The 27,069-nt window shown below is 44.8% G+C and overlaps 1 protein-coding gene across 1 annotated transcript in view; it reads left to right on the top strand.

Annotated features, from left to right (window-relative positions):
* The window catches only part of LOC116658023 (receptor-type tyrosine-protein phosphatase T-like), a 443,338-nt gene that overhangs the window by 329,795 nt on the left and 86,474 nt on the right, over window positions 1–27,069 (top strand). Inside the window, exons 4-5 of the mRNA XM_032462327.1 lie at window positions 10,030–10,111; window positions 19,654–19,769. Of these exons, the coding sequence (XP_032318218.1) occupies window positions 10,030–10,111; window positions 19,654–19,769 (198 nt within the window). The remainder of the gene's footprint in view (window positions 1–10,029; window positions 10,112–19,653; window positions 19,770–27,069) is intronic.

Genomic DNA, 27,069 nt, shown 5'->3' with positions numbered 1-27,069 from the left:
TTGTGCCTGAGGAAGAGGGTGTTTGAGGGTGAGACAATAAGGATGGTTTCTAAGAGGAGATGACAGGTGAGTCTTAAAGGATGAATAAATAGTTATTGAAAATGGCAGGGAAAGGCATTTGAGTTGAAAAGGTAGTGCATGCCATGGACTGGAGGAGTGAGTGAGAGATTTTGGCAGAGTCTGGAAACTCTAGGTTGTTTCCAGGTAGGTTGAAAAGGAGATATGGGGGGGGGCTAAGCCTACAGGGATGAGTCGGTCATGGGGGGCCAGGATGAGGAGATTAAATTTATTCTCTAGTCTGGAGTGGTGCTACTCAAACTATCTGTGATGAAAGACAAGCTTTTTCTCAACTGATTATGAACCAGTACTTTTACAGACTGCAGTAAAAATGCCACAGCAACACCAAATTGCTCTAACAGTTTCTTAACGCCTTTTATCTCGTTGTGGCCTGATAACACAAACACTGTATAGGATGCCACCAGCCCACAGAGCACACTTTGAGGGACAGCTCCATGTCATCTCGGCCTGGGACTGTTGAAAGTTTTTCTTTTCTTTTTTTAAACTCAAATTACAATTTATATATCGTAGAACCCCCTTGTTTTAAGTATGCAATCCAGTGATTTTTAGTAAATCTGTTGAGTGGCACAACCATTACCATAAGCTAGCTTTAGAACATTTTCGTCACCCCAGTAAGATCCCTTGTGCCTATGTGCAGTTAAACCCCTTTCCCGCTGTTGAAAGGCTTTGAGTAAGAAAGTGACACAGTCAGATCTGCATCGTGGAGAAGTTTCTCTGGGGTCTGAAGCAGGAGATGAACCTGAGGGTGGCAAGGTGAGGGGTCAGGAGATTCTTAGGTATCCTTCACTTCAGCATCCATGGCATATAGTTCTTTCAGATGTGCTGTGAAAGCAGCTGTAGACAACATATAAATGAATGGACATGGCTGTGTTCCAGTTAAAACTTAATGGTACAAAATCAGGTGATGGACCAGATTTGGCCTCTAGGCCACAGTTTGCTGAACTCTGATGTAGGTGATAAAGCTGAGGTCCAGAAATGGACAGTGAAGTTCAAAACCACACAGCAAATCATTGGCAAAGCTGGGGCCAGAGCCCTGATGCCCTGGTCCTAAAATTCCCCCTCTGTTTCACTCGTATAAATGTCAAGTGTCTCTATAAGCCCATGGGTCCCCTCAGGGAGGCCTTAGGGTTCCATTTGGAAACTCCCTACCTAGAGGCTGGTGCAGATGGGGCCAGAGGTGCAAGTATGAAGAACAAGAGAAGTGGCCCAGGAGAGGGACAGACCTACTGATGGCCACGCTCTTTGACGGGGTGTAGAGGGAAGAGAGGGCATTTCCTAGGCACCTCCTCTGCCCCAGCTCTGTGGTAAGCATGTTGCCTCTCATTTATCTGGTAGTAGCTCCTGTGTTGTGCAGCAGCATGTCCTGGATAGGGGATATTATTGGTAAATTGAGGTCCCATAATCCCACCTGGGTCCTCTGACTCCAGTTTCTTGCTTTTAGAGAAAAAAAATCATGCCCATTCTGAGACTCTTCTGCTCACTAGCTGTGTAATGTTGGATTCTATTCCACCACCATCCTGAATCACAGCTCTCTGGTTTGTAGAATGGAGAGGCCAGTGGGTACGATGAAGCGTTTGTCTGTGGATTAAATGAGATAGTATCATATCAGGTAACACACACCAGGCTTGCCACGGGCCTCGGCAATTGTTGGAAGGGAGGGAGGAGGAAGAGAGGGAAGAACAGATGAAGAGGATGGAGGAAGAAGGCCTTCTTTAAAGAAACACTGCTGTGATTGTGTTCTGAGCGGGCCCTGTGATAGTAGCCTGCCTCTGGGACAATGTTCTGATCCCCAGCTTGCTGGCCACGACAGTGTCATTACATACATTATGTTTCCTCTGCTCTGAGCTTTGTGGTGAAAAATCCACTAATGTGCTGAAAGAAACAGTTGAGAAGAGACGCACACACAGCCGCTAATGGATAGTCCCATGGCCGCACACACAGTGAAACACCCTCAGGTGCACACACACCAGCCTGCTGCTTCCAGACTCACCGCACACCCAGGGACAGCCACCTACATCTACATCTGAGGAGAGAAAATGGGGCATATCAGGAGGGTCAAAGATACTTGCAAAATGCTTTTGAAAATTCACCAGCCCCCAAACTCTGGTTTTGCACGTCTGATTCGATAGACTCAGTACCATTTTGGTTTTCAGCAGTGCTGGGCTTCAGACCCTGCATGGCTTATGTATTCATTTATTAAAATCATATTTCACAGTGGCCCTGTAATAAACAGGGAAATTTCATCTTTCTTATCAGTGGGCTTTCTAGCAGCAGACCTTCAGCAGGGCCACCCACCCCCACCCCTGCCTCCTCTCGGGAGGACAGGGCTCATCCAGTGTGACTGCAATCATGATTCAGATGGCTGCCTCCTTCCAGGTGACAGTAAGTCTATTTCACGTTTCTAATGATTCTGAACTTTTCTGTCCTAATATTAAAAAAAAAAAAAAAACAAGAACTTTAATTAATTTTGCAGCCACTTGCTTTCTGTTCTCCATCACCTGCCTTGGTGAAATTACCTTTTATTCAGCATTTCTAAGTGCTATGGAGAACCCTGAAATTTCAGACTCCCCTGACTTGGACTCAGCTGGACTCGAAGCCCAGTCTTTCTCAGGAATTCCTCTGGCATCTGGTGCTCTGTGGATTTGGTAACTTCATGCACCATCCAGGAGGGTGCCTCACAGGGAGGAGCTCCCTCTACCTCCCTTCTCTCTTACCCACCCACACCTTCCCCGCTCAGCAGCAAACCCCCCTCCTTGTCTTACACAGGCCTCCTTGGGCTGGTTTGGGAAAGGGAAAAGAGTGTCTATTAATTTCACTTCAGGCAGTCTTCCCCCATGATAATGTATATGGTCTTCCTCCGAAGAGGAGTTCTGGAGAGCCAACATTGTTCTATCTCTTATCTTTTGAGAAAATGTTTGCAGCCCCTTGAAGTTTGTGCTGTATACATTTCTCTGCTTGAGGACTGCAAAAGTGGGCATAAAATGCCAGGTGTCTTACACCATGTCCTGACATACCCACACCCTCCCCCAGACAGGGACACAACCTACTTTTTGGAGGGGTTATGGGTGACTCATCTCTGAGCCTCCCTTGGGAGACTACTTCCTGGTTTTGCCCAGCAGCTCCCACTCTGGGAGAAGCTGGCACCTTTCTGTGCAAACTTCATCCCCTCAATACCAGGAGGCCTCTAAGGGTGTAGGGGCTGGGGAATGTGTGGTTGATAGTAGGAACACATGGCCTCCTTGGGGTTGAAGGATGTCCTGCAGGGAAGTTGGGATTCTCAGCCCAGGCTTTCTGCTCCAGTCCCTGCACCTCAGTGTCCTCACCTCTGTAGACTGATATGGAATATCACTGAGAGCCGTCTTCTGTGTCCCCTCCACCCCTGCCTCCCTGCCCTCTGTGAACAGACAGTTCTAGAGCAGCCTCCACAATTTTTCACTCATTCCTCTGGCTCTTCTTCCATTCCTGGCTTTCATTCCTCAGGGGCCTTGGTTTGAGTTTCCTTCTGAGCATGCTCGGCTTGAGGATGACCATTCTCCCTCGCCTCGGAACACTGGGCAGGTCTTTCTATCACAAAGGTCTTGACATCACCCTGTCCCTTTGTGGTGCCTGTACCCAGGAATGGGAGCTGGCTAGTACCAGGTAGAGTCTTCCTGACCAGGGTCCCCACGCCAGAAGCAGATTGATGGAGTGATCATCTCCACCCAAAGCTGCAGATGTTTCCTGGGGCACATTCCGACCTGAAGAGAGGATGCCAGTGATCCACGTTCCCCAGAACTTTGTCGGCTGGGAACCTGGCCCTGGGGGCTGAACTGCAGCTCTGGCAGCTGCTTTTCCTGAACCCTACAAGATGAAGCTCTGTTCTGTTCTTCCGTGTCTTTGAGAGGGCTTCCTCCTTTTTCATCAGCAGTGAGAATTCTGGGGTGGGGGAGCCCTCACATCTCTCCTGATGTTTGAATGTCTCTGGCCATGCTGCTTTCCTGTGTGCTGCCCCGTGATAATTTGCATTGCCAGGATCTTGTTCAGAACAAGAAAGCACGCAGCATGGATAAGGAAGTGATTTCTAGAGGCTGACCCAGCCAGCTTACTCCCAGTACCCATTGCTTCTCCATGGCTGAGACCTGCCACCCCATAATCTTTTGAGGGCAGGGTCTAGCCACCATGGGGGATCTCCCTCTTCAGTGCCTGGCTTTGTGCTCCCCGGGGTTGGTGCTTGTCCCTGGAAGCTTGGATGTGGGTCTGCAAGTCAGCCCCATTGCAAGAGCTGAGTGTTCAGGGGACGTGCGTCAGCACGCGAGTCCAAGCCCATTCACCACGGGCCTGCCTGCCTTTTCTTTCCTTTCTAGGGAGGAATGGTGGCCTCCTTGGCACGGTTTCTGATATCCCCAGCCTTGTGTCTGTGCTGTAGCTCTTGACTCTTCTGGCACTGAACTGAGGGTTCTATCTCATGGCAGTTTGCATGACTTTTGTTTTTTTTTTTTCATCTTAACTCTGGAGTTGCGTGCCCAGAACAGGACCCTCTTGGCTCCTGTAGGTTTTGTGAGCATTCTGCTCGGAGCAGCCTGGCAATGATGGGGAGGATATTCCCCATATGTTCTGGGAGGTATGTTATTCTCAGCTGCATCCAGGGCCTGCCTTTTGTTAGAAACATACCGTGGACCTTAATTCTAATGTCTTGTGAGTCTGGAGCCTTCATCAAGGATTCTGTGGGCTGTTAGGGTCTCCTTCACCCAGGCTTCTGTACTCTCTTCCCACCACCTCCCCCAGCTTCCATGGCTCCTGCAACCACATGTGTCTCTTAATGTCCACATACCTCTGCATGGACCCAAAGCCCAGCCTCTATTAGTTTCTGCCTGTCATCACTCACATCAAAGAGTCTATTGAACTTCAGTGGAAACTTGGAGTGGGCAGCACAAAGGACAGTTCCACTGGGCAGTCCACTGCTTTCTTCCCTCTCCCACCATTTCCTCATATTTTCCCTCTCCACTCCCCCATCCGTCTCCCCAGAATAAGGGCAGTAATAACAGGAACATTTATTGGTATCTTACTATGTGTGTTATAAGTATTTTACAGCTGTTCATTCATTTCATGAAAAACCAGAACCTTCTTCCCCTTGTTTCTTATACAATATTACTCTCTCATATTTGAGAAACCGAAGTCTCACCTATCCCAGCGCTTTTCATAAAAAAAAATTCCTGAGAGGAATTCTGATGAATAAAAGATTGTCTGTCTCATTAGAAAATTGTTATTTCTGCAAAAGAAAGGAGAGAGATCAGTGAAGAAATGTCTGTTTCACTGTCACGCATCCATCCTCTCACGACCAGCCTTGGGTTCCTTCACGGAGTGTTTGTTAATAATTACAATATAGGTTAGATACTGGGTGATGATGTGACAAACAGAGTGTTACAGGAGCTTAATAGAGTTGAACTTTGATTAACCGGGAAAAAAAAAAAACAGTCAGAACTCTGCCCAACCACGTGCTTTGACGCAGTGAGAGTTGGACTGCTTTTCATTAACGTCTGGGAGTGGATGTCGTCCTGGACTGTGAACCGGGAGACCAGGGCCTCAGTCCTACATCCACCTCTGGCTTCCTTACTGAGCTTTGGTGATTCAGCTGGTCCCCCCTCTCAGGGCTGCTGAGAGGCTAGATTGAGACCACCTACTAATAAAAGGTTAATATGGCTGGCCTTTATTATCGTGGTTATAGGTCTCTGTTTTCATTATCATTCAGTCTTAGTTGATGAGGTGTCCGCCCTGGTCAATAATGATACGTACCTCCCCTGGTCTCCTGATCCCAGCTGACTCCTGCCTCCTCTGGAACCTTATTCCATTCATTCCTCATCCCCTTGTATTTTATGCTGTTTCCCTGACTCATTCCTCTCTACCTAAAACCAAGTTCCAGTCCCCGCCGTCCTATGAAATCCTTTATTGGGCTTTCAGCACTTGGCCTCGGGCCCTAGTCCTGTTTGACCTGTGCACTCTGTCTTCCAAGGTGACCTCATCTAGTTCTATAGCTTTAAACGACATTTAGATGCCAAATCTGCCACATTTGTAATTCTGGTCCTAGATCACCCATGAGCTTCAGAATATGATGCCAGCTTCTTACTCAGTATATCCAATAAGATGGTTAATTGGCATCTCAGAATTAACATGGCCAAGAGAAATCTTGACGTAGCCCTGCGGGCTTGCCCATGCACACATGTTCATCTTCCCAATGTCAATAAATAACACCATAATCAGCCTAGAATCTCAGGCCTTTAGTTGAAGAGTTATCATTGCAATTTTTCTTTTCTTCACTCCTCCCCTCTTAATTTGACAGCAGTTATTTTCATCTCTCCCTTGAAGATGCCTCTCAAACCATCAACATCTTTATTCTTCAGAGCCACCACCTTTGTCCAAGCCTCACTCATCTTTTGATTGGGTCACTGCTGTAGCCAACGGATAGGTCTGTTTGTTTCATTCTTGCTCAGGTGTACCCCCTCCTAGTCAATTTCTACAGAATAGCCAAAATGATCTTTTTAGAGTGTCAATTAGAGTATGTCACTTTGCTGCTTCAATTTGTTCAGTAACAGAAGAAAATGTGAGCTCCCTACTAAGTCTTATAGGCCTTCATGTGATCTGACCTGAAGCTAACATTCCAGGCTTGCCTCATGCCTCACTGTATCCCAGCCACACCAGGGTCTCATTCTCGTGTTCCCAGGTCATCCCCGAGCTCTTTCCTGACTCATGGCCTTTGCACGTTCCACCACCTCTTCCTTGATTTGCCAGTTTCATCCTCCTGGTCTCCTCTTAATTATCCCTTCCTTAGAGGTCTCTCCTGAACACTCTAGGTAGACTCTCTCCCTCTTATTTACTCTTCATCACAACATTCTGTTTATTTCCTTCATAACACCAGTCACAAAATGAATTTAATTTTCTACATTTATTTAATTTCCATTGCCATTCACAAAATGTAAAGTTTATCAGGGCTAGGAACCTAATTCTTGTTCACTTTTATAGCCCCAGCATGTGCCTCAGGGCTTCGTACAGAGAAGGGTCTCTGTAGATATTGAATGAATCTGTGAGTAAATGAATGAAGACACTGCTCCTGTTTCCAATAGGTTTAGAGTTTAGAGAATGAAATAATTGATGAAGTGATTACAAGATGGCGTGATAGATGCTCTAGTGGAGTTGGACAGTGTACATGACACAGTGATAGTGTAACAGGCAGAGAGATAGGAAAATGTAATGCACATTAAAGCATTTAATTTTTATTGTCAATATGAAGTAGCTCATTTTTATTGCAGAAATTTTGGAAAATCCAGAAAAGTATAAAGAAAATATTCATGCATCATAATCTCCCTAGTGTCGTTAAGAAAATTGCATTCATAAATCATTACCAATTCTACTTCATCTTTTATGAGTTACCTACTGAGCTCACTTGCCAATTTTTCTTCAGGAGAGTTTACTTATTTTGTTGATTCTCAAGAATTCTTTACACAAAACAGGATATTTAGCTGTTAGCTGGCGTGTGTGTTGAAGATACTGTTTTCAACTTGCCATTTGACTTCTAATTTTGTTTCATTTAGACTTTTGTTAACATGCAAAACATATTTTGACATTATAGTTATTATGTATTTAAGAAATACACAATATTTCAACTTACAGAAATTGATTTTTAAGCTTTTGTCATCAATGTATTGCTTTAGTGAATTTGGTTAGAAAATGTATAGCTCCAAACCTGTAGAGTTCCTTCTTTGAAGGATTTATTGAAGTTACGCTTTAGCCTATTATGTGATCTTTGTAGAAACAGTCCATGAGCATTTGAAAAGAAAATTTCTGTTAACATATATCTAGTAAATGCATTATCATTCATGTTAGATACATACTTGATAGTTAAATTTTTTCCATTTGATTGATTAGAGTCTAAGATGTGTTAAAGTCTTCAGTTGTTGGGTTTTTTTTCCTTTTCCCATCATTTTCTCCTTTTAAGTCTCTTGACTCATGCATCTTTTTTATATGACGATTTTAGTCCACTTAATGGTTTTATAGTTCTTTTTGGTTTAAGTCCTACTTTGATGCTTTTGCAACATTTTTGCAATTTTGTGTTTATTTGCATTTTCCTATTGTCTTTGTTCAACTTGTTTTTAAGGTCACTGAGTCCTTCTGTATTAGGTGTTTATCTTACAGCATACGATTAGACTTTGTTTAGAGAGTCTGAGCGCTTTTCTCTATTTTAACCTATTGATGTTTCTTGTCACATTAGAAATATTTCTTTTATTATTTTTATTACGCAATTTGAATGTTTTTGTGTTATTTCTTTTAAATGTGTTTTCTGTGTTCATTGTATTTTATTTTTAATTTTTCCTATGGACTTTGCTTTTGGTTTCCATTGAATTATTAGGAATATAATTAAATAGATAATTCCTTATGGAAAGATATTCTGTTGACTTCCCCTCCTGCAGGATGAGGCAGATATCACACTTTTATTTCTGCAAACTTTTCCCCTACCCTCTGCACAATTTGCTTGTTAAATCTTGCCGAAGGACCCTGCTGTCTTAGTAAACTCCTCTTCTAGAGTGGTTGTCATGCTGGTGTCAGCTCCTCTGTGTTTGATGTGACTGTCTGTCCCCAAGTTACTTTACGTAATTCCCCGGCAGCCACATGTTGCCTTAGTGATAGATCTTACCACCCAAGGAAACTGCCTTTTCATAGCCATCACCACCTTTTCCTCCAGTTCCCTGTTCATTTGTTACAACTGTTCAAGCTCTGGGCCTCACTGACACCACTGGCCTCTGAATATCCTAGCCTGGAGTGACCACGTGGACCATAAAAAGTTTCCACATGGAGGCTTTCCTGTTGGTCTCATCACCCACCTTCCAGTCCATCCACAGGCTTAAACTGAGGAGTAAAAGACAGGAGAGAGAGGGTCCATTTGGTTGGCTGTTGAGATGGTGGAAATGAAAAGCAATGAAGATTTGAAGCAGAGTAGTGCTGTTAATATCCAACTGGTTTTGACCTGCAAAATGGTTGCTTCCTGTGGTTCAACTTAATAGCAGAGATGGGAAGACATGGGCAGACATGAGAAATACTAAGAAGACAGAGTCAAAAAGGAAATGAATGTGAGGAGTGAAGCAGATGGAGAAGCCCAGGCAGCTGTCTGCATCCCAGTTTTCAGTGACTGGGTGGGCCATAGTACAACCCACTGAGGTCTGTATTTCGGGAAGGAGGCCCTTTGGGCAGTGAGGGAGACAGTCTGGTAGGGAAGCTATTCAGATCTGTTGCATCCTATTGTGTGGGAGGACTTATGTGATATCTAGGTGGAATTACAGATCTGTGAACTGGGTAAGTGAGACCCATGTTCAGGTGAGGGGTCTAGAGTGGAGATCGGGGCTTGGGAATGATCAGTGAATTGATAGCCGTCGAAGGAAGAGTGTTTGCAGTTAAAAAAAAATGAGTAGAGGAAGCCCACTTTTGAAGGGTTATGTATGGGGCTTATTTTCAAGAGGTGTTATTAATTTAGACGGACTATTCCTTGGGGGTGTAGAATCATATCAAGGTAAACCTCACCTGACTTATGGTGGCTTTACCCTCACCCTTCATAAGAAAGTTGGGATATTGGGAAATAATTCTTCTAATTATAGCTTCACTTGAAACAACATATTAAATAGGTGCAGATTAGGGTTTCCAGCCATGTTTGGGTGGTTTTCCCTCCATCCAAGTGTTATTTCTGAAAACCATTAGAAATGTGTCATGTGGCTGATTCTTCTTTTGCTAGTCCCCAGAGTGTGGCCTTTTTACTTTGTTTTGAAAATCCAAGTCTATTGCCAGAGTAGCTTCTTAGCCTAACATAAGACCGCCTTCAGTGGTTCTGTTGGGAAGCTGAGACAGAAAGGGTTTGGGGGCTGGGCAGCTTCCTGTGATAAATGCCTGCAACCACGTCTGCAAAACTGACTCCTGCCTTGTGTGTTGCAGGTGATATTTGAATCTGTCTCGTTGAAGGGTCATCCTGGCTACATCGCTGTGGACGAGGTCCGGGTGCTTGCCCATCCATGCAGTAAGTCTCTTCCCTCCTCCTAACGCAGCCTTGCTGCACGCCAGACTGGGTAGCTTGGAGGCTGCAATCCCCCCTATTCATTCAGCTCACAAACATCTCTCTCTCTTTTTCTTAATCCTTCAAAAAACACTTACATACTCAATGCAATCAGTCCTGAATAAATCCATAATTTTGCCGGCCTGTTCAACAGGCAGCACCTACAGGAATCTGCAGAGAGTGGCAAAACATCTTCGTTTGAATCTCTCTGCATTATTAAGGGAGTCTAAAGTCCTGATTGTTTATTAGTGGGATTCAGACCACTGAAGTGGAAGAATTAGAGGGCTTTGGGTAGAATCTTGTGCAATTGTCTCAAAAAAAGAACAACGCCAAAACACTGAGCAAATTAGCACACTGTTCACTCAAAGGGAAAAGTACCCCAAAGCTATTAATTCTTTAAAAGCAATTTTAAATACCCTCATCAACTCTCTAGGTGCAGGGAGAGACTTCTCTCAGTGGTTAGTACTTATGGTACAGTGGGAGGAATTCTCAAAGACATTCTGCTCCATGCCCATCCAATTTCCCATCCAAGTTCTCTCTTTCTGCTGTATTTAGTCTAAGATATTTGAATGTGTTGGAGCAAAAAGCTGTGGTTCCCAGGATCACTGAATCTCAGAGGGGACAATCCCTGGGTGTGGGTCATTGAGAGAGCATTGTATCTAGTGATACTTGGTGGGGGGATTTTAATCAAAGGGATGTGCATAGCGATTATGGCAGCCTCTGGGAGGGCTAGCTAGATTGCCAGCCCCATTAGATTGTTAGTGTCTGCAGACTGGAGATTCCCATTAGTTTCTTGGCAGCCATCTGACCCCTAGGTAACTCCTAGTAGGGCTCTCTCTGCTTCTCTTTACAGCCACGAGTCGTGCTAAGGGCTGTAGTGCAGTTTGCTCTTCCCTCAGAGATGCCATGTGTCTTATCCTTACATGCCTTTCATTTCTCCCATTTTGGGACTATTCTCATTTCTTCCCCAACCATGTTGCTTTAATTGAAATGGTTCTTTCTAGTTCTGCTGCAGTGAATTTGTCAGAGCCTCAAACATTACTTCCTCCGCCTGGCACTACAGTGGCATTGTTTGACTCATTGTCTTCGAGCACCTTCTCTGGAGGGATTTGGGAACAGTTCCAAGGGGTTTTGGCAAGACAATATTTTGGATAACTGTGTTTGGTATCTATGCAAGAGAAACCTCCTTTCTAGCATCTCAGGAATGCTGAGATCCAATTAGACTCTCCACTACCCTGGCTTAAGGTTTATACCCGTGAAGTTACTTCCTAAGTCTGGGATTTTTCAGATGGGTCTGTCCATTCAGTAATGCCTGGAAAATGTCTTACTGAACCAGGCTTCATGTGAAGAGGGCCGCAGAAATTTCCCAGCTTTGCAGGGTTTATGCATATGAGTCTCTCTTACCAGAATTAAGTCTTCATCTCCCTTGAACTCTAATTCAAAAAGATATGCGCTCCCCAGAGTTCACAGCAGCACTGTTTGCAATATCCAAGACATGGAAACAACCTAAATGCCCATGAACAGGTGACTAGATAAAGAAGCTGTGGTACATTTGTACAATGGAATACTACTCCATAAAAAGAATAAAATAATGCCATTTGGAGTCACATGGTTGGACCTGGAGATTGTCATTCTAAGTGAAGTAAGCCAGAAAGAGAAAGAAAACTACCATATGAGATCCCTTATGTGTGGAATCTTTAAAAAAAAAAAAAAAAGACACAAATGAACTTATTTACAAAACAGAAACAGAGTCACAGACAGAAAACAAACTTACGGTTATCAGAGGGGAAAGGAGGTGGGGAAGGATAAATTGGGAATTCTAAATTTGCAGATACTAACCACAGTATATAAAATAGATAAACAACAAGTTTCTACTATATAGCACAGGGAACTGTATTCAATATCTTATAGTAACCTATGATGAAAAAGAATATGAAAAGGAATATATATGTGTATATGTATAACTAATATATTATGCTCTACCCCAGAAACTGATACAACATTGTAAACTGACTATATATACTTCAATAAAAAAATAAATTAAAAAGTCTTCCCCTCCCTTGACTTGTGGAAATCAGCACCTGCTGCCCTTTGGAGAGTGACCTTTGACCTCAGACTATGTCAGGAGATGTCTTTCCTGCATGTGGTGCACTTAACCTCACACGCCCCACCCTGCACAACCACCGGTTTTGAGGCAGCCTGTCTGAGACAAGCCGCCAGCCTTCCCCAGGTCCTGCGTTCACCCCTTCCTTGTAGAGGACACTCATCTTTGCTGCATCCTGCTGCTCACTCTGCGCTTGTCGCGTGCACTGGGTCTTTCTCGAAGGTGACATTGGCTCTTCCTGAAAGAAACTGGCCTGGTACTCGCTCCTGGGATACCAGAACTCCGTACTGGGATTTTCTACCTCTGCCATGACACCCCTGTCTCAGACTCAACTCTGCCTTGACTCTACACACTCTCCGTGGTTTGCCCTTGCAGCCACATGCTTCCTTATCTCAGATAAATCTCCGTGGGAGAGGGTTCTCTGGGGGGCATCTGAATGCCTTTCCATCCCCAAAGCCTCATGGCTCATCTTGGAATCCTTGGAATCCTTCTCCCACTGGGGCTGCTTCTGACTTTAGGATTCTTCTGATGGCTTTATACTCCCCCCCCCCTGAGGAGTGTGGATTACATGGTTATGGAGTTTCTAAGAGCCAGTTACCCAGAAAATGGGCCACGGGACATAACTCAGCAAGACGTGACCTTAGCTGTGTTCTTGTGACACGTGCTTCAGCTGAGTTCAACCTCGGTGCTTAGGTGGCTTAAGCTTAAACTTCCTAGAAATCAAAATGTGAGAATTCTGTGGTAGTGGCTGGAATTGGAAAAATTCCATTTAACTCTGTACACAAGTACTGGTGGTACATACAGCCCTCAGATCTGTCCATAGCTTACGAGTTATGAGGAGTTGACCAGGGCCTGGCAAAGGCTCCTTCCCAAGGCCCTCTGTTATTCCACATCCCCTCCAGGGTTTTATTCATGCTTGTTTTCTTTTTTAACTGAAATGTAGTTAGTTTACAATGTTGTGTCAATTTTTGGTGTACAGGATAATGTTTCAGTCATACACATATTCCTTTTCATATTCTTTTTCACTACAAGATACTGACTGTAGTTCCCTGTGCTATACAGTAGAAACTTGTTTATCTATTTCATATATAGATAGTTAGTATCTGCAATCTTCAAACCCCCAATTTATCCCTTCCCACCCCCTTTACCCCCTGGTAACCGTAAGTTTGTTCTGTATGTCTGTGAGTTTGTTTCTGTTTTCTAAATAAGTTCATTTGTGTCTTTTTTTTTTTTTTTAAGATTCCATGTGTAAGCGATATCATATGGTATTTTTCTTTCCATATCTTGGCTATTGTAAATAGTGTTTCCATGTCTTGGCTATTGTAAATAGTGCTGCTGTGAACATTGGGGTGCATGTGTCTTTTTGAATTATATTTTTCTCTGAATATCTGCCCAGGAGTGGGATTGCTGGATCATATGTTAAGTTTATTTTTTCATTTTTTTTTAAGGAACCTCCATACTGTCCTCCATAGTGGCTGCACCAATTTACATTTCCACCAACAGTGTAGGAGGGCTCCTTTTTCTCTACACCCTCTCCAGCATTTATTATTTGTAGACTTTTTAAGGATGGCCATTCTGACTGGTGTGAGGTGATCCATCACTGTAGTTTTGATTTGTGTTTCTCTAACAGTGAGCAGTGATGAGCAGCTTTTCATGTGCCTGTTGGCCATCTGGATGTCTTCTTCAGAGAGATGTCTGTTTAGGTCCTCTGCCCAATTCATGCTTTCTTTCAACAAGTCATTTACTGAGCATCAGCTATATGTCAGGAACCTCTGCTGGACATTGAGGATACTTAAGTGACCAGGATAGGTTGGGTCTTTGTCACACATGGTGTGTACTAAGCAGAGGGACAGAGGGGGGAAAGACTAAGTAACTGATGTTACATAAGTCATTAATATGATTTCAGATGGTGATAAGTGTTGTGAATATAATAAATGTGAGAGCTCTTTAGGTAGAGTGGTCAGGAGAGATGTCTTGGAAGATGTGACCTGAATGAAGACCTGAGTCCTAGCAGGAGGTCACTGTGTAACGATTCGAGGAAGCAGAGTTCCAGACAGAGGAAACAGCAAGTGCAATGGCCCTGCAGTGAGAATTGGCTTGACGCTGCCAGAGTGTCCTGAGCATCGGAGACACAGACACAGTGGGGAGTGGTTTCTGAGTGAAAGGGAAGCAGGGCCCTGAGCGTCTTTGTGAGTGGTCTGGGTTTTAGTCCAAGTGTGGGGAAGCACCCCTTGGGGGGGTTTATGCTGGGGAACGATGTGATCTCTTTTAATTGTTAAAGGATCACGTTGGCTGTTCTGTAGGGGATGTGAGTTTGAAGGGGAAGAGAGAAGTCAGGAGACATATTAGGAAGAACGTTCTGGAGTCATGCAAGAGCTGGCAGTGTCTGGACCAGGGGTGGAGGGGCATCATTTCATTACTCAACACGTTTGCTGAGCGGGTCCTCCATGCCAGGCGCTCGTCTGGGTTTATGGGAGTGAGTAAGTCAGGTTTATTCTTTGCCCTCATGGGCTTCCACTGAAGTGAAAGAGACTAAAAATAAAACAAATGATCAGGTAATCCTATGACCTATAACAGATGGTAGTATTAGTCAGCTAAGGCTGCCAAATTGAAATATGTAGACTGAGTGGCTTAAACAGAACTTGATTTTTTCTCAGTTCTGGGGGCTTCAAATCCAAGATGAAGGTTTGGTTTTTCCCAAGGCCTCTCTCCTTGGCTTGCAGGCGCCCACCTTCTCACTTTGCCCTTATGAGGTCTTTCTCCTGTGCACGTGTGCCCTTGATGCGTCTGTGTGTCCAGATTTTCTCTTCGTTAAATGATACCAGTCATACTGGATTAGAGCCCACCCTACGCACCTCACTTTAACGTGATCACCTCTTCACAGGCCCTGTCTCCAAACACAGTTACAGTCTGAGGTGTTGAGTGTTAGGGCTTCAACATAGGAATTCTGGGGAGACACGGTTCAGCCCATAACAGATGGCAAACAGTGCTGTGAAGAAACGTAGAGCATAGAAAGGGAGAGAGAAGTGGTAGACAGATCAAAGGTCAGTTTAGGAGGCAGCCGACTGCTCCTGTGTGATGGGTTAGAGAAGGACCCAGAGGCATCAGAAACGGTGCGCTAATGGGCGGTGCAGGCTGAGGTGGTGTGATTCTGGGGGAGGAGGGAGGTTGAATAGAAGTGCTGTGGTCTGAAGTACTGACTGTGCTTGGGTCCTGGTGGTGCTCATGTGGTTCCAAGTCACGCAACTGACTAGTGCTTTTTGAACCATCCTTTGGACTGACAACGCTTCCCCACCCCAACCCCAGCCTTCATGCTTTTATGACTTCACTCACAGATGGTTGAAAATTTAACTATATTAAAAAATATGCATTCTCTTTAGGTCCTCAGGCTTTGTAATTCTCCACTCCAGCTCTCTGAAACATTTTTTTTTAAACTAACATATGGTCAGAGTTTATCAATAAGCAATTCCACTGAATATTCCAAAAGTTCCGGGGAGGTTAGGGCCCTATTGGCAGTTGTATTCTCGATCAATTTGGGCTGAAGTGATGACTTTGAACACTTGCCTCGAAGCTTCCAAAAAACAGTGACCGGAAGATAGGCGTGATACTCCAAGGAAATTATTTCCTCTTACAAGCTGAAGCCTCTTGTCCATATTTTAAAACCCCTTTTAACATTTTTGTGTTTTTCTGCAAGGACTTTGGCCGTAGTTACCTTTTGCTGCCATTTTTCAGCGTCAGCCATTAGCAGGGCCACTGCAGTCATGGCTGTGGACGATAAATGTCAGCACAATTTTCCACTTGGTTTCAAAGTTTCTAGCTCCTAGGTTGACTTTTAGAATTTTTTAAACTTTTTTTTTTTCCCTATCACAACCTTGCGGGGCCCTGGCACTGAGCCCATGGAGTGTCTGCAGCACGTTTTTAATATATGTACTTCACTTTGTCCTCAATTGTGTGGCTTCCTACTGAGCACTGTCAGGTTCAGGGAGGGAGATAAAGGGCACAATAATATGTCTTCAGATGCTGCACTGACATCTGCAGGAGTTTAAATGTCACCAATATCAAGGCATTTTGCCCAAATGCACAGGCAGGTTTCTGTTCACCCTGTTCAGCAGGGTCCCATTTGGGGGGCGCTGAGTCTCAGTCGGGAGTGAGTGTAGAATGCTTAAAACCACGAGCTGGTGGCTGGTCTGGGCCCCGGGGTCCATGGTGTTTGGCCAGAGGTTGGTGAGTTGAAGCTGGTGGGATAATTTTTTTCCCCAGACTGTAGATGCTGGGGGGAAATAACATTTGAGACAGCACAGGGCTCGGGAATGGACTAGAGTAGGGGGATGGGAGGAGGATCAGGGAGGCCAGGAGCTCAGAGAAGTGGACCAAACAGGCCCCCGACATAAGGAGGATCCCTAGAGAGAGCTATCTGTCATGAGCTGGGGATGAAGCCACGGCTCAGAGAGTGAGGGTGTGGGGACGGATTGCTCAGCAGGACGAGGGTGGTCTGGATAGTTTCCTGCGTCCAGAACCACGATCTAGGGCTAGCATTCACTGATGCCTCAGTGTGATGCCTGGAAGGGTGGGGCATCCCTGAGCTTGTCGTTTCAGACCGGGCAAGACTGGCCAGTGGAAGTTATTCCACAAGGACTATGTAGCAGAGACCACACACTAGAAGAGCCTGCCGGCAGGCATGTTTTGTTAAGACTTCATGGTGTTTTAATACATTCAGTCAGGATTGTAGAATGAAAGCTTTCACCTAAAACCTGGATTTCTTACTTGCCTTGGAAAATCAGATGTTTGTCTCCCCTAAGCACAGCACTGTCACATGACCTCCATCCACTGGATTTAAGGAACAGCTGCTCCCTTCCAATGGGGCATGGGGTCTTCACTCAGTTCCCGTAAGTCCCCACCGCTCCTTATTGCCTCTTCAGTGCTGAGGCTGGTGTCAGTTACTGGTTACTTATGCCCTTGCGATGTTGCTCTTCTGATACAGAGAAACCTTCATTTTACCCAGATCTCTATGAAACATGGGAAGTGAATGATGGGGCAAGGAGGTGGTATTTTTGTTTTTGTTTGTTTTACTATTGAACCACTTAATTCCTTTACGTAACTGTCTGGCTCCTGCAGGTGCATAGGTTTAACATATCTGCTATATGTACACCCTCAGCATTTCACCAGAATTTGTAGCACCAGGGGCCATTAAGCCTCTTCATTCTCTACCACTGAACCTAGAGAGGAGGGCAGAAGAGGGACTGAAGATGGAAATCTAGGTAGAAGGTCTGCTGCTGAGGAAAAGGGTGGAGTCAGAAGCATGTAGGGGATGTTGATCCAGAGAAGATCCACTTCTAACTGCACAAGTCCCAGAGGTTAAACCATCTGCCCAGGGTCCCCAACACTAAGCCTCCCATCATTGGAACTAAGACTCTGCCCCCAATCTCTGCCATGGAGTAGATGTTCCTTCCGCCTTTAAACGGGTGGCATAAATGGGCTTTTACAAGGTTTACTCTATTCCCACTTCAAAATTGACTTGAACTGATAGTTCCAAAAATAACTTTACAAAATTATACGGGAGAGCAAAAGGGAAACAATTTCAGACAATCAAAGCAGCATGACATCTGTCAGGTTGACTAGATGCACGGATCTTCAGCTCTGAGAAGCCCACAAGGAGACGTCTTCCCTGGGCCTTGGACTCTTGACGTCATCTAGTCGTGAGGCCCTGGAGGTGGTGTGAGAGAGTCTCTGAGCCATGGTCACATGTTTAAAAACCTGAGCAGAAGGTATATGTTTTTTTTTGCACAGCAAGTGTTCCTGGTCACATCAAGGTCCTTGACTTTTGCTGAGCATCGCAGGTGGTGACACAGTCTGTTACAGCAGGTAGTTCAAAGTGTGAAGGCCATGGAGACAAATGGCAAGGAAAGGGATCTCTTGTGATGAAGTATTCCGGAGGGGTGAGAAGAGTCTGGAGGGCCAGCACAGCCTTGCCTCTGAGCCCTTTTCTCTGGACCCTGGGCTCTGGGTGATGCCACTGACCTCCTGTTGCCCACGAGGCAAGAGTGTGTGCTAGTTAGATGCTGAGTTTGGGGCTAAAATGGACCTGGACTGAACTCTCTTTCTGTTATTGATGCCATGTAGCATTGGGCAAATTAAATTTTGGTGAGCCTTGGTTTCTGCTTCTCTAAAAGGGAAATAATAGTAATGTCTGCTTTATAGAAATGCTTTGAAGTTAATGTAGTTAAAACATGTACAGCATTTATCATGTTGCCTGGCACTGTAGGAGCTTTCCATAAATGATGTTATTATTACCTGCCTCTCTGGATGTTTGACTCCCTCTGGAAAGATGGCCAAAAGCCCTTGTTGAACCTCCTTGATCCTCTTAGCAACTCTCCATATGATTCCTGGTTCATCATTGATTTGGTTGATGTGATAGGGATCCTTGGCACTTCTGTGCCTTGATGAAGAAACTCATTCTTCTAGACATAAGTTATCAACCCACTCATCTCCGGAGAGCTCACATAGGTGAGGACCCGTCTCCACAAACAAGGATAGAGATGAACCCAAGTTAGCCAACATGAAATGTATGTTTAATTCTACAATTTATTGCTTATGAATACCATGAGTTTCATCTGAAAGTCCTTTCGCCTGTTAAGCCAAGTCCCCAGAGTATATAATGTCCCACCTCCATCCCATCTTATCCTAGCTTAGAGTGAAGAGTGCAGACTCTGAATAAGTCTTGAATTCTCTGTGCCTTGGTTTACTCACTGTAAAATAGAGATAATGCCATCGCCTACTGCATTGGGTTAAATGAGTTGCTGTGTGTGGGCCAAACACATAGTAAACACTAAGTGAAGGAAAGCCACTAGTGCTCTCCTCCGCCTTTGCTCCAGCCTTACCTCTCTGCCCTCCTCCTCATCCTCCTTATCAGCATCATCACCAGGGCCAGGGATGGAGGTCTTAGGCCCAAAGGTGCTTACTTCAATTTTCTTCTTTCTGCTATCTTCTATGGTGAATCTCCCTACCGTTCCAACTTCCTCCAAACATGGCAGTATTGCCCAGCAGATAATAATATGGACTTTGAGGCCTCTCAGAGACATGGATTTATGTCTTGCCTCCTCCAGTTTCTGGCTGTCTGATGGTGCCAAGCTATGTAACCCTTCAGAGCATTAATTTTCTGATTGGTGAGATGGAGTTACTGCCCACTTCATGGATTTTTGTGAAGTTGAAGTGAGGCGATGCATGTAACTGTCTTAGAGCAGCACCTGGCTCACAGTGAGTCATTAATCAGCAGTAGCTCTCACTGAACCAGCCCACCTCCCAGGCACAAATTCCCCACTGCCTGCTGAGCCGCCGTCCTCCAGCAGGGAGTGGTATAGGCTGTTAAGTTCTGTCCTCATATGTTTTTTGATTTCTCTCTTAGGAAAAGCACCCCATTTTCTGCGGCTCCAAAATGTCGAGGTGAATGTGGGGCAGAATGCCACATTCCAGTGCATTGCTGGTGGGAAGTGGTCTCAGCATGACAAACTTTGGCTCCAGGTAAGGATGGGAGGGGCCTCCTGCTCATAACTGCCCATCCGTGGGTAAGGAAGGAAAGTGTGTCATGATGAAGGACTTGGTGGGAAAGGGGAAGAGATTTTTTTTATATACTTCTGCTCTTTGGATGATACTCTGCATCCCCAATCTTGTTAACTATTAACTCTTATTCTGTTATGTAGGCATCAGTACCATTTTACAGATGAAGAAACTGAGGCCACAAACATAAAAGTGCCAGAACTAGAATTTGCAACTATGACCTTTCCAAAATGCCCTCTAACAAACTTTGTCCTTAAGTCCAGATTCCCAGGGCGAAAGCAAACCTGAATATTTCAGATTCTGGGTACATTTGCATTTCCATATGAATTTTTTGGGTCAGTTTCTACCAAAAAGCCTGTTGGGATTTTGATGCAGGTTGAGTGCATTGAACTATAGATCACTTTGGGGAAAACTGACATCTTAACAATAATGATTCTTTTCACCATGAACATGATATATTTCTTCAGTTATTTAAGATCTTCAGTGATTTCACTCAGCGAGGCTTTTGTAATTTTCAGTGTCCATGTCTTATACATCTTTAGTCAGACTCATCCCTAAGTATCTCATATTTTTGATGCTATTGTAAAGGGCATTTAAAAAAAATCTCAATTTCTGATCTTTCATTACTAGTATATAGAAATACAGTTGACTTTCCTGTATTGATCTTGTACCCTACATCCTTGTTAAACTTACTACGACTATTTAAATTTAAACTAAATAAATAAAATAAAAAACTCAGACGCCCAGTCACACTAGCCACATTTAAGGCACTCAACAGCCACATGCATCTCGTGGCTCCCATATTGGACAAATGCAGATGGAGAGCATTTCTGACACGGCAGTAAGTCTCACTGGAGAGAACATCGTTCTAGAAAGACATCACTTCTGGTTCAAAGGAATCATGAATAATGCTTGAAAGAAGCTGACTCCAGTTACCTCCAACTTCATATATTAAAAGATCTCTATCGTCTCTTTTCACTGACAGTTTGGATGATGGTCCTTGACCTGTGCTCAGCCCACTTTGTTGAGAGTTCATAGTATCACTTCTCTTCCTGCATTTAAGTCCATTTCCTGCAGGTGGAAAATCCCTGGGCAGAGAGAGCACTCTAGGGGCTAACGGTTCTTCCTTGCTCCTTAGCAGTGCAGTAGAATGAAAATAACAGTAATGCTGGCTCCTCCTGCTTCCCTGGGCTGCCTGCAGACCATAAGAGAGCACTAGAAACTTCCATGTGTCACTCAAGTATCAAGTAATGCTATTCACTCTATTCACAAGTCATTCATATTAAAGTGCTCCCAAGAAGCCTTGTCATTTCAATGGTGTTGCCTCACTTGGGTCACAAGAATGAGAAGAGACAGTCACAGTACATTCAGGATCTTTATTTGGGTTTTCCAATTATTTTATGAACGCCGTTGCTGCAGTTCTGAGCTGCGTGCCCTAAACCTTCAGTCTATCGGTGGAAGAATGTTAAAGCAGAACGTAATCGAAATTTTAAAAGAAAATAGATAGAAACACATGGTTTAGAGCTCTTCCACATCCTATTATTTATCTACTTTTCAGTGTAAACCAAATCGCATTTCACAGAGCGTTTCTTCAGGTGGCTTACCGTGGGATATAAAGTATGACAAGAGAGCATAAATTAGAAGTGAGGTAACAGGAGACAGGAGGAAGAGAACACACTGGAGCCAGTCATCTGCTGCTTCCTGGTGGGTCACAGGCAGAGCCCGCAGCACCGCGGTCACCAACAGAATAAGGGAAACTTGTCAGATACGCAGTTCACAATATCCTCAAGATAAACATGCACCAATTGCTCGGGAAAATTCTAACTATTGTTCACACACAAGCCAGACAAGAATTGCTCCCAGGAGTCCTCATAAAGAAAACAGCATGTGATGTAGGGAACAGCATTCACCACCACAGTCTTATTGAGGGCACACGAGTGAGTTGTGCAGGCTTGTTTCCGTGATGATGCCCTGTGTAAAAGCGATTTGGGGAGGAGGTTGATGAGAGCGGAGGTGGGGTGGGTGGTGTGACTTCACAGAGGTCCCCAGCTCTCTGCTAATCCATCTCCATCCTCGGATACCTTAAATGTACCTGGAGAGTGAACAGATTCAATACTGTTTCTTCAAGGAAACCACCAGAAATGTCTCCCTTATCTATATTTCAGGAGATATGGGGAAGTAGACGGTTTATACTATGCTCTCTGGCAAAATGCCTGCCTGGCCAGTGAAGTCCAGGCTTATATTCAACAGTGTAGTTGGAAGTAGGTTAACATCTTTCTACAAAATGTGAGACGCCTGTCATGATACCCACCACCCAGGAGACAGTTGCAGCCCTGATGTGAGACGGGCTAAAGCAGTGGAGGATTTCTTGTGAAGTATTGCTTTGGATTTATTCCAGTGCCTAGAGGACCAGCCTACAGACTCTCCAAGTTCTGTTCCATGTAACAGGGCTGTGGTGACCCAGCCTGAAAGTTTCCAAGGTGAGTGACACAGGCACTTTGTGGCCAAGAGTCCAGAAGACACCGCCAGCACGTGTGCCTTCCAGCAGTGCTGTTTCTTCCTGTAGCTTCCAAGATGAGCTGAGGCATCACTGAGTCACCGAAGGTGGAAACTTTTTTATCCACCAGTTTTACGTCAGGGAAGTAAAGGCAGTGGCTTTCCTTTCAGAGTAGTACATCAGTGGCCCTTCTTTCTGGCAGTGGTTAGGGCGCAGTTGGTGGACTCAAGAGTCGGGCACAAATCCCTGTTGCCCGTGTTGTAGAGAATGCTTGGTTTCCTTTCTGTGGAGCAGGGTCTGCAGCCTGCTCATCCTTAAGTGCTCTCAGATCATAAACGAACAAGTTAAAAAGGAAGACTAGCCTGTACCCCTGTTTTATACCATCCTGAAAACTTAGCATGTTCTTTAGAAGACCCTGTGTGCTGGTGGCAGCTTCCATGGAATTAAACAGTGCAAGTTTCACACGAAAATCAACAGACAGCACCTGCAGAAACACGTATACCTGAGCGTGGAACAGTTCTAGTCCTTTGGGGCAAAGGCGGAAAAAAGGCCAATAGGAGTTAGAGACAAGCTCACCCCCGTTCTGGGGTGACCTCTCCTGCAGGTGGAGCGTGTAACGCCACAAGTGATCTGCGGCCGAAGGGCCTCACCCACAGCCTACTGATTCCTTATGTGATGCTTTGGTCTCAGGAATCCAAACTTGTCATTTTTCAAGCACATTTTCAAACGAGGAGGCGATGTGCGTTCTGAGTGGAATGTCTAGTAAGCAAAGCAGCCTACAGTTTGGGGAGCCCTTTTACAAAAAAGAGGGAAAAAGAGCACCACTCAGGGTACAGTGAGGTGGAACAGTGAAGACAGAATTATCCGTGCAGCATAGTGAGGACGGGCGTGAGCACGTCTTTAGAAGGTGATTCAACGGGAGCTCTCCCATCCATCTAAGTGCACATGATCTTCCAACAAGTAATCTTACTTTTGGAAATTTACCTAAGAAAATAACCGGAGACGGGGCAAAATTTATATGCAAGTGTGTTCAACAGGATGAAATACTGAAAACAGCCTAAATGTCCGGGGAGAGGGGCTGATTAAGGAAGTGCTGGGACAGAGCCATTAAATATCAGCTGATGGAAGTGCATTTAACGCTGTTTTCACAACATGTATTTAAGTGAAAAGAGCAAATTATTTAAAAAAAAAGTCCAATATATTAATTTTTATCAAAAACAATTGTATATTTATACACACAAATATATACATACCTGTGTAAATATACACTTGTGACACTGTAAAACACATATTAAGACACTTAATAATTGATTGTGATGGTAGATTATGTGTGCTTTTTATTTTCATCCTTAATCTTTTCTGTTTCATCTAAATACTCTAAAGTGAATATAGGCAACAAATATAAACAGAAAAAAATAGTATTAAAAAGGAGAAGGATGGCCACTGTTTCCTAGATTTGGAGTCGTCCGAGGACGGTAGGAGCCTTGGAAAGGCATGGCAGAATCAGGGGCAGCCACTCCCACAGAAGCAGTCACACTGGTCCCGCTGAGGATGAGGGTAAAATTACCCTCGGGCTCCCTCACACCCTAGTCACCACCGTTGGATACTGTGCACCAAGGAGGAGTTTAGAAATGTTTTGTGCACCACCTCGTCTTTATGGAAGACCATGGTCCACGGGATCCATGCTTGCACGTCTCGGGGGCTCCAGGGCTGGTTTCCAGGCCTCCCTACAAAAGATTTTGCTCCATCAGGAGTTTGTACAACAAATAACATTTGAAGAGTCAGAAATGAGGTCATGTGTCCAAAGCCTCTGCACGGATCTCAGGAGGGGCAGCATATGTGTTTAGACAAATCACGGGCATTGGACAGAGAGCAGACCCTGCTGATCTGGCAGGAAAAGTCTCCTGCCCTGTGAAGCCATCAGCTTGACAGCGGCCACACCAGGGCTGATAAGATGAGCAGATTCTTAAGGTAAACCTGTCCTCCCGCTCCCCGGAGGGCCACCGCCGGCTCCCAGGGCTGGGAGTGTTCTGGAACCAGCCCCTCCTCCTGCCTGTATCTGTACCAGCTGTCCCCTCCTGCATGAGACTTCTGCTGAAAACCCAGCGGTTGCTCCACAGCTACCCAGCGAGGACAAATTAGCGGTGACACTCATAATAGCTGACGTTTATTGAGTGTTACACACATGATGCATTTAATTCTCATAACCAGCCTTTCAGATAGATGCTGTCTGTAGCCCCACTTCGTAGACGAGGATTCTGAACCTTCAAGGGGTAAATGAGGCCCACAGGTCAGAATCACAGGTTGTGAACGGTGGAGGCAGGATCTGAACGTAGGTCTGTGTCATCTTCTTAAGTCCTGGGCTCTTCCTTCCATGTTAGCCTCATGGTCCTCCCAGCTTGTGTCATTACCCCCAGCCTTTCCTCCCATACAGATGACTTCCTGTGAAAAAACAAACTTATTTATCACATAGTTAACATGCTCCTAATTTTCACTGTGCTATCTACTGAAAGAGATTTGAGCATCTCAAATCTGTAAACAAAATATCAGTACCTTTGGAATGTTTTTGAAAGCTTTCCCCTCTGGTTGCCTTCTTACTTATCCTCTTCTTGGCCACATTTCTTAAATATGATGTCTACACATGCAGTGTGGCTTTCTTGAACTCCCAGCTCTTCCCAGAAGTGGCCCTTGTGACGGTCACCAGTGCTTTCCTTGTTGCTAAAGGTAAGGATGCTGCGTGTTGTTATTTATTATTATTATTCCTTATACTTGCCTCTTCTTTCAGCGTTTGATGATGCTGACTGCTCCATCTTTGAAAATCTTCCTGCCCTCTTGGTTCCATGACATCATGTCAGCAGCTACAAAGGGTCTGAGAGTTTACCTTAATTGCAAACTAACGAGTCAGCATGTCCATCGCATGGATGTTGGCAAAGACTCATGTCATGACTCTTGAGTCAGAGACAAAGGACTTTATTACTTACCACCCTGCAGGCAGTACAAGCTTCATGTCTGCAGTAGTTTCCCTTGCCCCTCCCACCCCCAAGTCCTGTGAAGATGATGTGGGGGGTAGATCCAGGTAGGGTTCATGCATAGTAGATCTGTGTCATAGCTAGGCAACCCCATGCTTAGGAACCCCAGTCTTTTATTAGTAGCCTTATTGAGGTATGATTTATAAACCATGAAATTCAGTACAGTTTTAGTGTGTGTACAGAGTCATGGCATCATCGTCATGTGTTCTGTCCTTTTCACCTGTAGAGACCCCGGATTTAAAACAAACAAAAAAAAAAAACCCAGCAGCTCTTTTGGGGTGACCCAGGGGATGAAAAGCTAGCTGAGCTTTGAATCTGCACAAGGTCGTGTTCTCTCAGGTTCATCTGTGCCTGAGGCATGGGTGGGCCTCATCCTCCTCCATCCTGAGCGACTCATCTTTTGAGGGCCCTGGGCAGCTCTGACCTGGAGATGTGCCCTCACGTTCTTATCTTTACCTCCTTTACTTCCTGATGTCTTTCCTTCAGTGTTTTCCCTCAGTCCATCCGCAGTCTGTGCACTTCGGGATTCGATCCAGCCCATCCTGGCCCCACTGGCAGGAGCTGGGAGGAGGAGGGATGGGCTGGCAACTCTGTTTCTTGCGCTTGTAGAACTTACCTTCTGGCAGCAGAGACCGACATGAAGCAACTCATCACCGCGTTAAATGTTTCGTCACAAATGTGACCAGGCTTCGAGGGGAAAAATGGGTCTGCTGAGCGGGGCGAGGGAGTAGGGAGAGTGGGGAGGATTATGAGTCCCAGAGAAGCATCCTCAGAAGAGGTGGCCTTTGAACAGTGTTCTGAGAGGTGAACTAGAAATAGAGGGCCATGAGGCACACAGGGCGATGCCACGTGTGCAAGCCCTTCACCACTTCTCATCCTCTTTGCTCAGGGCTGATGGCTCCCTGTGGGGCTTATGCAAGGACCCTCCTAACTCTACAGGAACTCCGAACCCAAAAATCAACCTTTTATGGGGAGTCAGCCATGCATGCAGTGGGCCCTTGTGAGGTCTTCAGCACAGCTAATCAAAAATGATTTATGTCCACTTCTATTTCTTTTAACTTTTAATAAAGAATAATTAAAAGCTGTTCTTTAGAGACTGCCAAAGAAGTACGAATATGGTCTTAAGAGAATCAGTGGGCCAGATTTTAGCAAGTTTCCAAATGTCATGCCATTGAAGCAGTATGACTAGAAGTGAAAAGAATATTCATTACAAATGAATTGTGGGAATTTCATCTAAATATTTTCTAGCCAGGAGATTTCTGGAGCAATTAGAATAATTTTCAACTGAAAATGCTGGGCCTTATTTTACTTGTGTGTGTGTGTGTGTGTGTGTGTGTGTGTGTGTGCGTGTGTGTGCACGTGCACTCAAAGCTTAAACCAGTACACGGAAGGCTTCCAGGACCCACGTGTTAGAATATCTCCTGTGCAACAGGCCTCATGTCAGGTGCACACAGTTTCCCTTTATTAAAGACAGTAGGGCTTCCACTTCTGCTGATTATAAATCAGTTGCAAGCTGGCATGCACTCTCTGAAATAATGACAGCCATTTTTGCAGGCTGTGTCTTATCTCTTTGTGCCGAGAATAATGTCCTGACACAGGAGCAGAGAGAATGGGGAATTGCAAGATGGCGAGGCCATTATAGGTACCTTGATAGCTAATCAGGTAATATGAAAGCAGCAGACTCTCCATGACATCAGGTGCTTCTCTTGTCTGCCTTTCTAGATGGTTCCTGGAGATA

Source organism: Camelus ferus, chromosome 19, assembly GCF_009834535.1.
Source record: "Camelus ferus isolate YT-003-E chromosome 19, BCGSAC_Cfer_1.0, whole genome shotgun sequence".
Taxonomy (NCBI): Eukaryota; Metazoa; Chordata; class Mammalia; order Artiodactyla; family Camelidae; genus Camelus; species Camelus ferus.
This window is presented reverse-complemented; position numbering and strand designations above follow the sequence as displayed.